Source organism: Ustilaginoidea virens, chromosome 4, assembly GCF_000687475.1.
Source record: "Ustilaginoidea virens chromosome 4, complete sequence".
NCBI lineage: Eukaryota > Fungi > Ascomycota > Sordariomycetes > Hypocreales > Clavicipitaceae > Ustilaginoidea > Ustilaginoidea virens.
Window position 1 is genome coordinate 4302502 of NC_057319.1, and position 16708 is coordinate 4319209.

Below are 16708 nucleotides of genomic sequence, written 5' to 3' on the forward strand. Positions count from 1 at the left end.
CAGCAGATGCCAGGTACCTAAGGAGGTAGGCAAGTGGTTGGTATCTCCTGAGGCCGGATGAAACCCCAGAGGTACTAAAGCCCACAGATATGTATATTTTTCGCTCTTATTAGATTACAGCGATAAAACTCCAAAAAAAAAAAAAAAAAGTTCACCTGGGAGAACTCATGCTAGAAATAGAGTAATAGGCAGCCGGCCCAAGTGGAAGGTCACAAGCCTGGCATCAAAGTTTCTGGCATACATGTAGGCACCTGTAGCTGGGCTGGTAGAGGAATGTAGATGGCGTCATCAGTACTCCGTATTCATGCTGCAGAGGTTCTGACCGGGACTTACCATGCAGCCAATCAGAGCCGGTCCGGCCCCGCTCTTGGCGTCATTGGCCGTCTGGTAGCTTTCGTTTCGTTTCGTGCAGCGCAGGCAGGAGTGCTCGAGGCCTGCAGGTGCTTGAGGCCCCAGTGGGTAAACTAACGTTGTACACATCAGCGCCACAAGACCACTAGCAGCTGCCCGGCCAATCAGCGCTCATGACAAGATAGCCGTGCAGCCTTCTATCTTGCTGCTGCCCGCAACAGGGCCCTGATATTCTGTCTTTTCTTCGTTCGCACTGCCCTTCTTTACGCCGCGAATCCAACCTCCACTGATCGTGCCCGCGCGGCCGACGGTCATACGGTCATACGGTTATACGGTATGTCCATTCGGCTTACATCAAGTCAATCTATAGCACGTTTATTGCGTTGCTGGCGGATGAATGGATGGATGGCTTTGGCTTGTGCATCCTGAAGCGTTCGATGCTGGCGGCTGCCAGCCCAAACATTTAGGTGCAAAATTGGCTGACTAGCAGGTGCACGCAGCATGTTGGAGGTAGAGCCCAAACCTGGCCCATTCATCAGAGTCATCCATCTTTCAACACTTCTGATTCTCCAAACTGCATAGGCAAACTCGGCGGTCCGTCCTTCATTCGCCGGAGCGTATCTAGCCGCTGGTTGCCGCTCCGTTCGAAACGCAGTGTCTCATTTCCCTCCTACAGCCACGTGGTACGATTAGCGATGCGACACAGTAACGGCTCTGGTGGCTTCGCGAGCGTGCGGACATGCATTTTAAGTTTGGGGCGAATCTTGGGCCTTGGCTTGTCCTCGGTGGCCGCCGCGCCCTTGGCTGAACCAAGACATGGGGATGAGGACTTTGAGGGCACACCTGTATGGGTGCTGTATGTGGCTTCAATGGTACTTGTTCTACTCGGCGGCGCCTTTGCCGGCCTAACTATTGCGTACGTTGGCAGCCCCCTACTGCGTCTTCTGCAAAGAGCAGGTAGCCACTGTTCAAACGCGGCTCTTTGGTCTTGCTAACAGCTTCCTTGATGTAGCTTGATGGGGCAGGACAGCATATATCTGCAAGTTGTGTCTGGGGATCCATGTGAACCGCAATCGAAGAATGCGGAAAGGGTCCTGAACCTGCTCAACAGAGGAAAACATTGGGTCTTGGTCACGCTTTTGCTCGCCAACGTCATTGTGAACGAGTCTTTGCCTGTAGTCCTTGATAGAACTCTGGGTGGTGGCATCGCCGCAGTTGTCGGCAGTACGATTCTGATTGGTAAGCATCAAGTGGAGGCTGATAGACTATCGAGCCCTTTTCTTCCGTACTGACCATTTTTGGGCGTAGTGATTTTCGGCGAAATCGTCCCTCAGTCAATATGCGTCCGTTACGGGCTGCCAATCGGTGGCTACATGTCGAAACCCGTTCTCATACTCATGTACCTCATGAGCCCTGTGGCCTGGCCAACTGCGAAGCTACTGGATTGGGTCCTCGGCGAAGACCATGGGACAGTGTACAAGAAGAGTGGGCTCAAAACCCTGGTAACACTTCACAAATCCTTGGGAGAACTTTCTGAGCGACTGAATCAGGATGAAGTGACCATCATCACAGCAGTGTTGGATCTTAAAGACAAGCCTGTGTCAGAGGTCATGACGCCAATGGACGATGTTTATACGCTAGCCGAGGATCACATTTTGGACGAGAAGACGATGGATAATATCCTGTCTTCGGGCTATTCTCGTATTCCTATATACCGCGCAGGCAATCCCACTGATTTTGTAGGGATGCTCTTGGTTAAGACTCTCATCACGTATGATCCCGAAGACAGGATACCGGTTCGAGAAGTCCCTCTGGGCGCCATTGTGGAGACGCGACCTGAGACGAGCTGCCTGGACATTATCAACTTTTTCCAAGAAGGGAAATCGCACATGGTTCTGGTCTCGAATCACCCGGGTTCAGATCATGGTGCTCTTGGAGTGGTCACGTTGGAAGACGTTATTGAGGAGCTTATTGGAGAGTGAGTAAAAGTCTTTGGGTCATTTTCTTTCCCTTTCCCTTTCCCCTTTTCCCCTTCTTTTTTTTTCCCGCTTCCTTCTTTAATCTCGTGGATGGGATGTCTGATTTTTCTCGCGCAGGGAAATTGTGGATGAGTCAGACGTCTACGTTGACGTGCACAAGGCCATTCGACGTCTTACGCCGGCTCCACGGGCGAGGCGCATCCACGCCGAGGCTGGTGCGGCCGCAGTAGGAAGGAAGGCTGGTGATGGTGCCGCCCTGGTCGACATTGCGGAGAACTTGGAAGGCGTTGGTGGTCCTCTAGTTGGCTCGCTGGAAGCCATTAGCGACGGCGTATCAGAAAGGCACGCGAAAACGGCCATTTTCATGCGCCGGCATGGATCTGCGGGGCCAGATGGCAAACCCGACGATCGGCCCATCCCTTTCAAGGCGTCGCTTGACGAGATGAAGCAGCAGCTTCGACATTTGGCGCCGTCGAACCGCGCTGCCAATCCTCGCAACACCCGAACCAATGTTTTCAAGATTAAACAGGGCCTAAGTGTCACCACATTCGTTGCTGGGGACAGTAGCAATAAGATGACGGATGAAGCAGCAGACAAGCCCACGGAAAGCATGGAAAGCACGGAAAGCACCGAGGAGGACGAATCAACCCCTCTCTTGAAGACCCCTAGCGACAATGGATATCAAATCGAAAACGGATACGGATCGAGTAATGGAAAACAGGACAAAGCCCGATCGAAATCACAAGACCGGCAATGATATTTTTGAGGGCGATTGAGAGAAAAGGACAGATTAGCTGAAGGATTAGCATCTGCAGTAGTCGAGGGGTGTTTTTTTTTTTTCGCCCCTTCTTTTTCGAGGCTCACTTTGCGCGTCGAGAGATCAAATGCATTGGGAAGGACGCATATCAGAGCAGCAGCATTCGACATGGTCAATACTGCGTCCTCTGTTTCCTTTTCTTTCATTTCTGGATGAAAATGTTTTGATACAGTTTCGCAGAAACCAGCGCAGACAATGTAGATATGCTTTTTTTTTTGCCGGCATTTCCATGATCCATACCCGACGAGGACCACACCGGGCCGGGAGGCGTGGGGAATCGGCTCATCATCTCCCGACTGTAAAAGCGCCAAAGAATGAAATATCTTGGTGATTACGGAGTAACAAGTGTGTGGGTGGTTTCAATCGTACCAGATGGCGTTCATTCCGAATCCCGGCTCAGGCACCCTAGTCCTGGCCACTCTGGCCAGGTACTCATCCTGCCAGCGGTAAATCTCCAGCCATCCCTCCTGATCGTCAGTCAGGGCAACCCAATCATCGCACCAGTCGCTGGGGACCACGGCATTGCTGTGCCCGCCACTGGTGGGTGTGGGGTTGAGGCAGATTTGGCGAACGATGGCGCCGTTGGCATCAAGCTTGAAGGCGGAGACGTAGCCCGTCAGGTCAAACGAGTTGGCCCTCGACGAAGCAAAGAGGTATGTGCCAGAGTGCGAGAGAGCACACACGTCGGCGCGGTACATGGTCCATCGGTCGGGAAGGCCGGGCGGGATGAGCGGGTAGCTTTTGTGCGTGTACACGGGCATGTGGGTCGCGGGATCCACGAGGTATTCGCATATCCTGTTGCCCCTTTCCATGAGGGCGTACAAGTAGTGGCCGGACGGGTGCATGGCGACCCATCGGGGGTGGTCTCGTTCATCGGGGCAGTCCACGCTGCCGACTAGCTCGAGAGAGGCGTTTTGGGGAGCTGACTCGCGGGAGCGTCGCCGGTGGAGCCATAGTTTGTTGGCTCTGAGGTCGGCCGAGTAGAGATATGTCTCTGTGGGATCGAAGACCATGCCATGGACGCCCGAGGTTGGTTGGTAGGGGTAGTGCTGGATGGCGGTGTCGAGTGTGCCGGTAGGCGAGGGGGTGAAGATGGTGCCGTGGCCTGCGTGATCGTAGAAGGGGTTGCAGTAGATGGCGTGAGGTGGATGGCGGGCAGCTAGGAGAAAGATGGCGCGGGTGTTGCTGTCGGAGGCGGAAGCTCTGGCTGAGGCTGCACATTAGGGTTTTTTTTTTGGTTTTTTTTTGCATCCCCGGGGTGGACCGGGGGTGTCCGTCTTTCTTTCTTTGTTTCTTTCTTCCTTCCTTCCTTTCTTTCCTTTCTTTTTCTTTTGGCACAAGTGTCAAAAAGAGTCAGGTGGAAGCAGAAGAGCGCAAGACATGGTTTACCTTCGTGGAGCATCGGATGCGAGGCCTTGTGGACAATGGACGTCGGCGACTCGACCGCAAAGCTGGACCACTTCTTCGTGGCAGCTCCGTATATGTTTTTCTTGGCATGCTTTAAAAAAAAATCAATCCCCCGTCAAAAGGCGGCTTTTGCGTCTCGGAAACGGCCGGCTGCCAGGAGCAAGAACTCACGTCAAACGCCATCCAAGAGATGGGCTCATTGGGCGGAATTTCCGTGCGTTTGACGAGACGCAGTGTGAGCTCCTCGTCGTCAAAGGCAAAGGTGAAGATGGCGCCTGGCGGCGTCCACGTGCCTACCATGAGATGATGGATGGGCATGTTGCGGGGAGGACGACGGACACGGCGGGATGGGTTGGCGGGCACGGTGCTGCCCGTCTGGGATGCCGCTTGGTCTTGCAGTTGACGATGGCCTCGAGACGTGCGATATGCCGGCTGGTGCGAGGGGCGGCTGGCCACACCATGGAGGGGATTGGTTCCTGGACGTTGTCTGGGGTTGGGGGGAAGGGGGGTTGTGGCAGCCGAGGATGAAGTTGCGACCCGAACCTAGCGTGTAACACACATGACGGAGGCGGCATCGATGGGATCATGACTAGATGGATTGGCTGATGGATGGATGGATGGATGGATGGATGGATGGGTGGGTGATGGTGATCAACTCTGTTCACCATGTTCACCTCCGCACAGGGGCGGGTGGCCAGGGTTGGCTGTCCAAGCACTGCCCAATGACTGCCCAATGGGATCAGCTTTATCCGACGATGCAGGATTAGCCGCGGGATCCAGGCTCCGGTCCGGTGGGTGGTGCTGGTCACCTGGTGGAAGCTGCCTGGCTTGTTGCAGAGACTACATATCAACCGACCTGTGCCCCCCCCTAGTCATCCGACCCCCCCATAATAACTTAACTGACCTAACCATTGCTGTGGGCTGTATCATTAATATAATTGGTTTACTAGTCAGGGATATTTAAAATTAATACGAGATTAATATAGATTGTATTATTAAGAGTGCACTTGAAATCCACTTATGATTAGCCTAGTTTAGTAAGGAATGAATTGTCTGTAGGTTGCATATAACCCCTAAAGTAAACGCCTATTTACTTATACTATTTTTCTTCCCTTCCTTTTAATATATTTGAATCCCTTTAGTATACATATTATCGCTATCTTTTTTTATAACGAAAATGTCTATATATATACGAATAGTACATCTGAAATTAATTTTGAATTAATTTGGAATTAATTCTAATCTATTTTTTTATTAGAAGGCATATCTTTGGTATAAAAACGAGAAGAAAAAAGAGTGCCGACTATATTTACCTCTATATAAGACTAATTTAGAAGGAAAAATTATTATTATAGCTAGTAAAATTTACTATCGAATGGAGCTCGATAATAAAGAATTATACCTAAAGGTAATTTACTCTGCTATTTTATTAATTTATTAATTAATTTTTACCCCTCCTAGAGTACTATATTTGCGTTAACTGCATCCCTTAAAAAGTATATTAAGACGTTCTATAAAGCTACTACGATTGACTTTATAATGGATGCCCTTTCGGGTACTAATAATATTAGCGCCACTAGTAAGTTTATTTAGAATAAATTCTAGTCTATTTAGAGATTAATTCTTTGCCTAACTAAAGTTTTATAAAAATCTGTATAAATTAGCGATAGGTATAGATATTGATTTAAATATACTGAGTAAGGATAATAGTATATATCGCACTTTAATTAAGCCCGATATCCCCTTTAATGTAGTATATATAGTAAGTCTTTTTATCCTATATTTATTCTAATTTAATTTTATCTAATTTTAATTCTAGCCGGATATTAAAAAAATACGTAAGTAGGCTAGTATTATGCTAGTATATAAATACCCTGCTTATATAATTGCAACTCGAAATTATCCTCCTGCTAATCGTACCGATAATTATCTTATTTAGAATTATTTTCGCCACCCTAATAGTAGTAATACTACCACGAGAGCCTATATATTTTTTCAATAATGCATTTTATTTTAATTCTAATATATTTTAGATGCCCGCGATATCTAGAAGTAGATTACTAGAGGTCGTAAAATTAATTTTGCCTATCCTACTACTCCTACTATTAATAATAAGGAAAATAATAATAAAAAATAAATTTAGGAGATAGTTAGATTTTTTTAAAAATCTAATCAGAAGGGATGCTAAGCATAGTTTTTTTTTTTTTTTTTAAATTAAATATAATTAAATACCTAAGGATATATATCCTAGTTTTTTTTTGTATAATAAATTAATACGGTTGAGTCGGAATCTCTTTTCCCTTAATATATAAAAAAATGCAAATATATATATAATAAATTGTAAATATATACGCAATAAAATGCAAATGTGCACGCAATAAATTATAAATATGCCCGCGATAAAATGTAACTAGGTAATTTATTTATATTAGAAAACGCTAAGTATAAGTAAATAATTTATTCTCTTTTCTAACCTAATTTAAACCTTATTAGTCTGGATAGAGTAGTAATATCCTTATGAAGGTTTCTACTAGTTATTATTGAAATAAAAGATAAACTTATTGAAACTATAAAGCTAGAGATTATACTTATTATTGAAATTATAGAGCTAGAGGTTGTATTTATTATTAAAATTATAGAGCTAGAGGTTGCGTTTATTATTAGAGTAATTAAATTTGCGATTCTGATTCTTAATATAAAAGATAAAGTCATAAAGTATATTCTTCTTTTTTTTATTCTTCTATCTGCTTAATCTTTTAAGTTTCTGCTTTAATTTTAGCTAAAGTAGCCTATTTATATTGTATTTATAGCTAGTATCTCTTATAGTTAAGAGTATTTTAGCCTATAACTTAGGCTGCCTTCTAATAAAGATTAAATTAAGATTATTAAGGTTATAGTTATTTGCTATAGGGATTAATTTAGAGTGAATTTAGGATGAATTTAGGATAAATTTCCTTACTTTTATTAATGGCTTTAGATTTAATATTAAGGTATACTACTACTAGATATACTATAAACTAAATTATTATTATTAGAGCTACTAGACCTTTCTATACCCTATAGGCTATTTAATCTAATATAATTAGTACTTTATTCACTAGTATTATTAGAATTATTACTAAAATAATACTTCTAATTATGCTTCTAGTTGCGTTTATACTCTATAATTTAAATTAGTAATAAAAAGATTATTAAGAAATTTTATAATTTACTTTTTATATTCTCCTAATATATAAAACGACCTTATAATAAAGTATTACGGTATAATATTAGAATCTAATACTTATATATTTTAGCATCTGCTTATAATAAAGCCTAATTATAATCGCGATTAGCATTAATTATATATTTTAAAGGCATATATCTCCCTACCTATTTATATGAGCCTTTATGTAAGACTTCTGCTGTATTATTTATTATCGGAAGGAGGTCCTAATTAGCTATAGAGATTTTTAACATGCTTTAATAAAGACCTAAGCGAATAACCAGTCGTTATTTATATGCAACCTATGCTTTTAACTCTAGCCAAGTTTCTATACTTATTAATAAATAATAAATAATACTTATAAAATATAAAACTTACCTTTAATTAAGTTGTATAAATTATTATATTAAGATTCAGACTTAGCTAATAATAATATCAATAGTCTTTTATATTTATTAGTATAACCTCGATTATTCTTAATATATAATTTTTATACTCCTCTTTTAAAATACTGTTGAAATCAGCGCCTTTTTAGCTGTATTTTGGTACTGGTCTCGCCACCATACGACGTTTCTGCGTTGAGATATCGCGGTGGCTATACCAGGCGCTATGGTGGGGCACAGCGCCCCACAACGCCGATTACAGTGGGCCACAGCGCCGGTCACGGCACCGGCACAGCGCCCCACAGCCGGCCACAGCGGCCGGTCACAGCGGGCCACAGGGCCCACAACAGGCGGCGCATTTCTACGGGATTACCAAATGGGCAAACCTTGCTAATACCAGCACTTTCGGCCTTCTACATACAGTCACCCGCTACACCGGTCATTTACGGCAGACTGATATAGGGCTTCCGGCCCGTACGGCAGGCTGTTATAGGGCATCCGGCACACCGCTATAAGCCACTGGGCTTGGTTGGGTATGCACTGGGTAGGATATTGGGCACAGACTGGGCACGGTTGGGCAGACCGACTTTTCGTCGGGTTTTTCGCTATTTTTGCGGTTTTTCATTATTTTCAACTACTTTTTCAAGATGGTAGAAATATGCCTAAAATTCCCTCTTTCTAGCTAGAATAGTCACCAACAATTAGAATCAGATTTCCCTGACATCTTTGCTCTGGTCAACCTCTTATGCGCTTTAAATCTTTAACCAGCTCTTTGTTTTATTCAGCAACGCCTTATACGCCACTATCGGTATCCAGTACATTTCCAACAGTGTTCTGAATCACCATTTTGCAACAGGTTATAAGCCCGGTGTCTCAAGGCTTCCAGCTTAAGACTTTTTTACGCTAACTTAGGATTTTAACGCACTTGGCAGCTAACCTTCCAGAAATCTAACTAACGATATTACTATCTGCAGTAAGGGACTGATCATCCCAGATTTAGGAACCTAGCTACCACACCAAGCTGCAACACATCCTTTTTGCAATAGGATTTTCTAAGGTTATTCTTTAACGCAGCTTTCTTCTAGTTTTATCTAGATTTTCAGTCTTGATTTTCTTCGCATTTTTAAGACTTTCCGGCACCTTTTCTCTTCCTACAATGGCCAGTCAGAACGTTCCTGCCAATAACCCAGGCTACCAAGTCCCTAATACAGCAGAGGTAGAAGAATCTGATAATAACTAGGAAATTGCCTAGCTCAGGGAAGACCAATAGGAAATAAGAAAAGAATTCAGTCATAAATTTAATCGAATAAACTCTAAAATCGATTTTTTAGCTAATAAGGTAGGCACCTTAGTAGACAGACTAATCAAGCCTGCTACTAGCCCACTATCCCAGGATATGATGGATATAGATACCTTTCAAACCCCTGTGGGTAAAGGAAATAATCCACTATTACTACCTAAAGCCCAGTAGCAACCCCTGCCGGTTCTATCCAGCATTAGCAGCCAAGTTAGTGCTATAGCTATCAAGGAACTAGCCAAAACAGCCAACGGATTCTAGGAATCCTAAAAGCTAAGAGGGGCATCTAACTTCGACTAATAGAAACAGGCCCTTATGATTCAACTTAGGGCACTTAATATCGCCAAATTTATTAAAGAACCTTCTATTGCTAGTAAGTTCAACGATTCAGAGCAAGCACTTTTACTATTACTTATCAAGAATAGTTGCTGTTAAAATCCTATAGTAGCCTACTAGGCTGCTGGCCTTATGCCCTACTGGCCTACTAACCTTCTAGCCCTTATACCGCCTCTTGGACTTATGGTAGTATTACCTTAGGCCTTTGCCTTTTACCTTAAGGATTTTCAGTGGATTATTTACTGTATATCAAGTAAGGTAGGCCTTGTTGAAAAGGTATGGCATTGCTAAATTAGCGTGGTTGCCTACTAGCGTGGTGGCGGCCTACTAGCGTGGTGTGGCATTGCTAAATTAGCGTGGTGGCCTACTAGCGTGGTGGCTAGTCCACTAGTGTGGTGGTTAGTCACTAGCGTGGTGGCTAGTTACTAGTGCGGTGACTAATTACTAGTGCGGTGGTTAGGGTGGTTAGAAAGGTCGGATATAGCGGGGTTGCTGACGTATTATAGCGAGCATTACGGGGAGCCCTCTTACTGGCTTCCCTGGATGCCTGGGCCCACCCCTCCTTCGTGTATATATAGGATAGCTTTCCCCCTTCTTTCTAGATAGTAGAAGGGCAGCACAATCGAGTCTGTTAATGCACTATATGCCTCTTAACTTCTTACCTTCCCTGCGTTTTCTGGTTATCTTATATTTGCCTTGCCTTTACACTTGCCTTGCTTTATAGCACTTATATAGTCTTAGGACTTGGTGAAAAATCTAGTATTTATACTAAGATTAGTTCACAGGTCGCAGACAGTCTTGTGCCATATAGCTAGCTAGTAAGGCTCTGCTTTTATAGTGACCTTAAGAATTGCAATAGTTGCATAGAAGGACCAGCTGCCGCTATCAACTAGTGCACTAACCCAAAGTCAGCCTTTACGTTACTCACCAAATAGTATTCTCACTCATCAGACGTACAGCGGACCTACCTATACCCTGCCTTCTATCAACTAAATTTTACAGGCTACAAGGGTACTTTGGAATCTTTTAATGCCTCCTTTAATAGCTACCTATCTAGGTTGCAAATTTTAGGCTCCTACATACAACCTTTCGACCAAATCAGCTAGTATTTACATGCTGTAGAAGGGGTCTTTTTTCAGTAGGCAGAACGGCACCGCATAATGATGAGAATCGCCTATACTTAGGGAAATATATCAAATATTAACCTGCAATTTTATATGGTTGATTTACTGGAAGAATAACGCATTAAAGGGTCATCAGTAGTAAGGGCTACCACCTACCTCGTAAAGGTCAAGGGTGCCGCTACTAACAGCAACAGTAGCAAGCCAGCTAGTAACAACACTAGCAAGGGTGGTAAAAACACTACCACCAACGCTAACAAAAGAAACAGGGGTCTTCTACCCAATAAGGGTCTTCTTCAGCCACACAAGGCAAGCCGGAAAATAAGAAGAAGAATAAAGAAAAGAAAGATTCAGCTAATAAAGCAGATACCCCATAAAAGACTAATGAAAAGGAAAAGACTATTAATTCCTTCGTACTAGGGAATTATAATACTCTAAGTCTTATACCTAGTGAGACAGCTTATTCTTCCTTCTAGGACTGCAAATATATGCAATTTCTAGCTACCAGCTATAGTGCATAATCCGGTAGGAAAACGCTAACAGATTCTTTACTCTATGATACTGGTTCTATAGTGCATATCATCAACAATAAAAAGCACTTTACCTACTTCCAACATTATACCGGAAACAGACCAGTCATTAGCACAGGTGGTGGCCCAATCAAGCCCAATAGGTGGGGCACAGCGCGTTTTACCGTGCTATAGGCCACCAACCTACCTCAGTGGGGCACCTTAGAGCTTACTAACGCCCTCTTTATACCAGCTTTTGATATTAATATCTTTAGCGGCATTAAACACTATCTGAATCGTAGCAGTATTCAGGGCCAAAGCCTAATTAACAGCAACAATAAGTGCATTAGGCTTCTTAATTTTAAGAAGTATGGCTTCTTTTTACAACAAAAAGGGGTAGATTCGCCGTTTTTACACCATACTAGCCAACCGGCTTCATATAGTATCTCGGTCGAATTACCTGCCCCAGCCAACCTAGAAGAATACGAGGAATATCCCCTACCAGAGGATTTACCTACCCTACTAGCTAACCCACTAGCTGACTCGTAAGCTGACCGATAAGCTAGTCCTGGTTTTTTGGTAGTACCAACAGAGGCTACTATTCCCAATATAGCTCAACCACTATAGAGGGCCCCGGTCGCCCTCAACCCTGCCCTAATACCAGCTGCTAATATAGAATATCAAAAGCTGCTATTACTAGCCGGACTTTAGCATATCCGGCTTGGGTATATTGGGATCCAACTTTTAAAGAAAACCTGTGTATCAACCATAGGGTTACCTGATCTCAGTAAGGTAAAGGATTCTGATTTCAACTGTATCGCCTATAAAAAGGCAAAGTCAGTTCGGCGTTTTATATTAGGGGCTATACTAGACCCTATGCATTATTTGGATATTATAGAGGGCGATATCTTCTAAATCAACCCTCTACTATATAACAAACGCCCCATCTGCCTCATCTTAGTTGACCGGAAATTACGCTTCCATTAGGTACATTTACTACCTAATAAGGAGGGACCTACGGTATTCCCAGTATTATAAGGGTTCTTCTAAGGTCTTCGGAATCGCTACAGCAAATCAGCTATTAAATTCCACTATAATGGTGGCAAGGAAATCAACGATGTTATTACAGCCTAGCTAGCTCTTAAGGGCATAGATTTTTTAACCTCTTCCCCTTATATTTATAAGCAAAATGGGTTAGTAGAACGCTCTATATGGGTCATCGTTGACCGACTTAGAACTACTATACTTTAGTCTTAGTTACCTTCTTACCTTTAGTCTGCAGTGATTCTTAGTATTACTACCTTAGTAAATCTAATAGCAGTCTCAAACCGTTCCTTATCACCTTTCGAGGAATTAAAAAAGGACTTTCCGGAAATTACACACTACCACCTACCCGACCTTACTAGCTTTAGGGCTATTAGTACGGCTATAGAGGTGTTAATCCCTCTAGAAAAACGGGTCATCAGCCATAAGCTGGCCCCCCAGACCGAGTCAGGTAGGTTACTAGCTACGCTAGGTAACGGCACCTACCTTATCTATATCCTACATCACTAGGTCGTCATTAAGACCTCTTTCATTACTTTTACCTACCAAAATGAAGGTATAGGCCCTATTTTAAATGGCCTAGAGGGCAAATTCGACTTCCTACCATCTTCCATTTTAGAGGGGGTAAACGCTAACCAAATTACCTTAGAAGAGCCTATCTGGAAGTCGCCTCGCCTAAATATGCCTATTTTAGGCTTAGCCGAGGGCATAGGCCTACCACAGGCCACGGATCCAACACAGCCTACGGGCCCACCACAACCAATGGGCCTAATACAGCACACGGATCCACCACAACTAGTGGGCCTACCACCAATTAGCCCGCTATAGCACTCTATAATATTTCCCAGCAATTCGCCGTCTTTCAATTCTAAATCGCTTTAGCCTAACTCAGCTTTTCAGCTTAGGTAAGACGGTCCTTTTTTACCGGCTAAGGAATTTGCGCCTTTTTCCCATACAAAAAGGCTGCAAATACTAGGAAATACAGAAAGTTCTCATCACTAGGAATCTCAATCTCAGAGATTTTCTAAATCTATCACAAAAGTGGGTATAACCCACACAAGTGAAAATTCTAACTTGCCCCACACAATAAATTTTCAATAGTCCGAATCTCAAAGCCCCACATATACTGATTTTCTGCGACTTTCCGACATAATAGATTCTGCCTTTTCGCCCGGCTTCCTAGTAAATACAGCATTTCGCCATAGTAAAACGCTGCCTACACTAGAATATCTGAAATTCGAGAGTCTAGATATCGCCTTAAATAAGAGACCGTAGGAGAAAATATTTCGAATATTAGAAAAGGTGCCTATTCAGCCATACCAGGTTAGGGCTACTAAAGGTAGAATTCGAGGAAGAATACTACAGATACAAGACGTATAAGATATCCTAGGTTATGGATACTATAGGTTACTTTTGGACCTATAGACTAACGACCAATAGTCTGACTAATAGTCTGACCCACAGACTGACCAATGGGGTGCTTTCCCACCCACCCAGCCGAAAAACGACCAGATTTTCGGATACCCAGGCAGCCCCCTAGAGGCTTCCACATAGGATTTCCACCCTTCCTATGCCTTTTACCAACAAATGTACGATATCTACTGCAAGGTAAAGGCTGCAAAACGGGCCCCAGAAGGTATGCCTAACAGCTAGAAGGAAGTCTTATATAACCCACACAAAGATAGCTAGGTTAAGGCCTTATTTTCGGAATTTAAGCAATTAATCGACTTAAATGTCTTCCAATTTATACTAAAGGCTAGTATTCCTACTAGTAGGAAGATATTGCGTAACCGGCCTGTTTTTCGTGTAAAGAAAGATGCGAATAATAACCCGGTTAAATATAAGGCACGATTAGTTGTTAAAGGCTTTATGCAGGTATCTAGGCAAGACTTTATAGAGACTTATGCCTTTACTTTAATCCCACCAATATAGAGGATTATCCTTGCTCTTACTGCTGCAAACAATTAGGAAATAGAGTAGATCGACTTTATTAGTGCCTTTCTAAATAGTGAACTACTGGAGACGATTTATATGGAGATTCCAGCTGGTTTTCTAGAATTTGCAGAAAGCCTACTCTTACCTAATCCAGCCTTATGGTCTGACCTGCAGCGTCAACGACTTCTAGCCTTGCTTACTAAGGTTGGATATAACCCCTCTGCATCACAGGTCATACTATTGAAGAAAGCCTTATATAGGCTAAAACAAGGCCCTCGCGAGTGGCAGTTACGGTTAAAAGACCTTCTAGTGTAAAAGGGTTTTAAGCTGTTACTTTCTGATGCTGCCGTCTTCTATAATAAAGGAACGCATACCTTTATTATGACCTATGTAGATGACTGCTTAATTATCGGTCCGGACCTTAGCTATATTGACCAGCTTAAGGCCAAATTCCATAAGGTTTATGCTATAGAAGACCGAGGACCCGCCTCCTTTTTTCTAGGAGTGCAGATTATTAGGGATAGAGAAAAGGGCCTGTTATGGCTGCACCAATCGCAATTTATTGCGGAAGTCCTTGAGAAGTTTAACCTTAAGGACGCACGACCGCATCTAATCCCGCTACAGCCCGGTGTACTTACTGAGGCTGACGATACGCCGCTAAATGCTAGTAATTAATACTTATTCTAGCAGCTGGTAGGGATATCGATATAGTTGATGATGATATCAAGACCTGACCTTGCCTTTCCAACGCAATACCTGTCACGATATATGCAACAGGCTTCCACTATACAGCTTAATACTGCTAAGGGCGCTTTTCGCTACTTAGCTGGTACGGCAAATACAGCCATTTGTTACCGAGCCGCTAAAGCTACCGTAGTATTAGCTGCATTTTCTGACAGCGATTTTGCTAGGTGCCGGCTGACTTCAAAGTCCACTAGTGGTTATCTTACTACCTTAAATAGTGGGCCTATTAGCTAGAGGTTAAAACGGTCTTCGATTGTGGTTTTATTAATGCTTGAAGCCGAGTCTAATGCAATACTTAAGGCGCTTCGCGAAGTAGAATAGATATCTAATTTATTTAAAGAAATCCAGGTCGATATTTAACGCCCGATACCACTATACTGCGATAACCAAGGGTCTATTTCTAACGCAAATGACCCAAATCAGCATGCCCGCACTAAGCATACCTTGCTTAAATTCCGGTATATACGTGAGAAGGCCTACGGTGGCTTAGTAAAAATATCTTATTTACCCACGACAGATATGCCTGCGGATGGACTTACCAAACCACTCCCAAGCCCGAAATTCCCCATATTTCGGCAATTATTAGGGCTGCAATCCCTATAATTTTTCTTCTTTTTTACGGGACTTCTTTCTTTTATTCTAACGCTAGGATTAGCCATATTGCTAATCAGAGGGGGTGTTAAAATCAGCGCCTTTTTAGCTATATTTTGGTACTGGTCTCGCCACTATACGACGTTTCTGCGTTGAGATATCGCGGTGGCTATACCAGGCGCTATGGTGGGGCACAGCGCCCCACAACGCCGATTACAGTGGGCCACAGCGCCGGTCACGGCACCGGCACAGCGCCCCACAGCCGGCCATAGCGGCCGGTCACAGCGGGCCACAGGGCCCACAATAGGCGGCGCATTTCTACGGGATTACCAAATGGGCAAACCTTGCTAATACCAGCACTTTCGGCCTTCTACATACAGTCACCCGCTACACCGGTCATTTACGGCAGACCGATATAAGGCTTCCGGCCCGTACGGCAGGCTGTTATAGGGCATCCGGCACACCGCTATAAGCCACTGGGCTTGGTTGGGTATGCACTGGGTAGGATATTGGGCACAGACTGGGCACGGTTGGGCAGACCGACTTTTCGTCGGGTTTTTCGCTATTTTTGCGGTTTTTCATTATTTTCAACCACTTTTTCAAGATGGTAGAAATATGCCTAAAATTCCCTCTTTCTAGCTAGAATAGTCACCAACAATTAGAATCAGATTTCCCTAACATCTTTGCTCTGGTCAACCTCTTGTGCGCTTTAAATCTTTAACCAGCTCTTTGTTTTATTCTGCAACGCCTTATACGCCACTGTCGGTATCCAGTACATTTCCAACAGTGTTCTGAATCACCATTTTGCAACAAATACGTATAGTAGAATCGTATATATTTCTTAATCTGCTAATCCTATTTGCGATACTCTTAATTAATATTATATTTTAAGTATAATCTTAATCTTATTATAAGTTAATAATAAATATTAGATAATTAGAAATTAGGCCTAAATTAATCCTAAATTCATCTAGAACTTAATCTAATTA

At 43.4% G+C, this 16708-nt stretch overlaps 2 protein-coding genes across 2 annotated transcripts; one reads left to right on the top strand and one right to left on the bottom strand.

Moving 5' to 3' along the window:
* Positions 1 to 1220: 1220 nt before the first annotated feature.
* UV8b_05631 (uncharacterized protein) lies at positions 1221 to 3087 on the top strand (the record flags this gene model as incomplete). The annotated part of the gene is made up of 4 exons (XM_043143128.1): positions 1221 to 1267; positions 1364 to 1590; positions 1660 to 2329; positions 2448 to 3087. 4 exons carry the CDS (start codon positions 1221 to 1223, stop codon positions 3085 to 3087), a joined length of 1584 nt encoding a protein of 527 aa, XP_042999061.1.
* A 419-nt stretch (positions 3088 to 3506) lies between these two features.
* On the bottom strand, positions 3507 to 4872 carry UV8b_05632 (uncharacterized protein; the record flags this gene model as incomplete). The annotated part of the gene is made up of 3 exons (XM_043143129.1): positions 3507 to 4354; positions 4537 to 4645; positions 4726 to 4872. The coding sequence occupies 3 exons, from the start codon at positions 4870 to 4872 to the stop codon at positions 3507 to 3509; spliced, it is 1104 nt and encodes a 367-aa protein (XP_042999062.1).
* Between the last annotated feature and the right edge of the window lie 11836 nt (positions 4873 to 16708).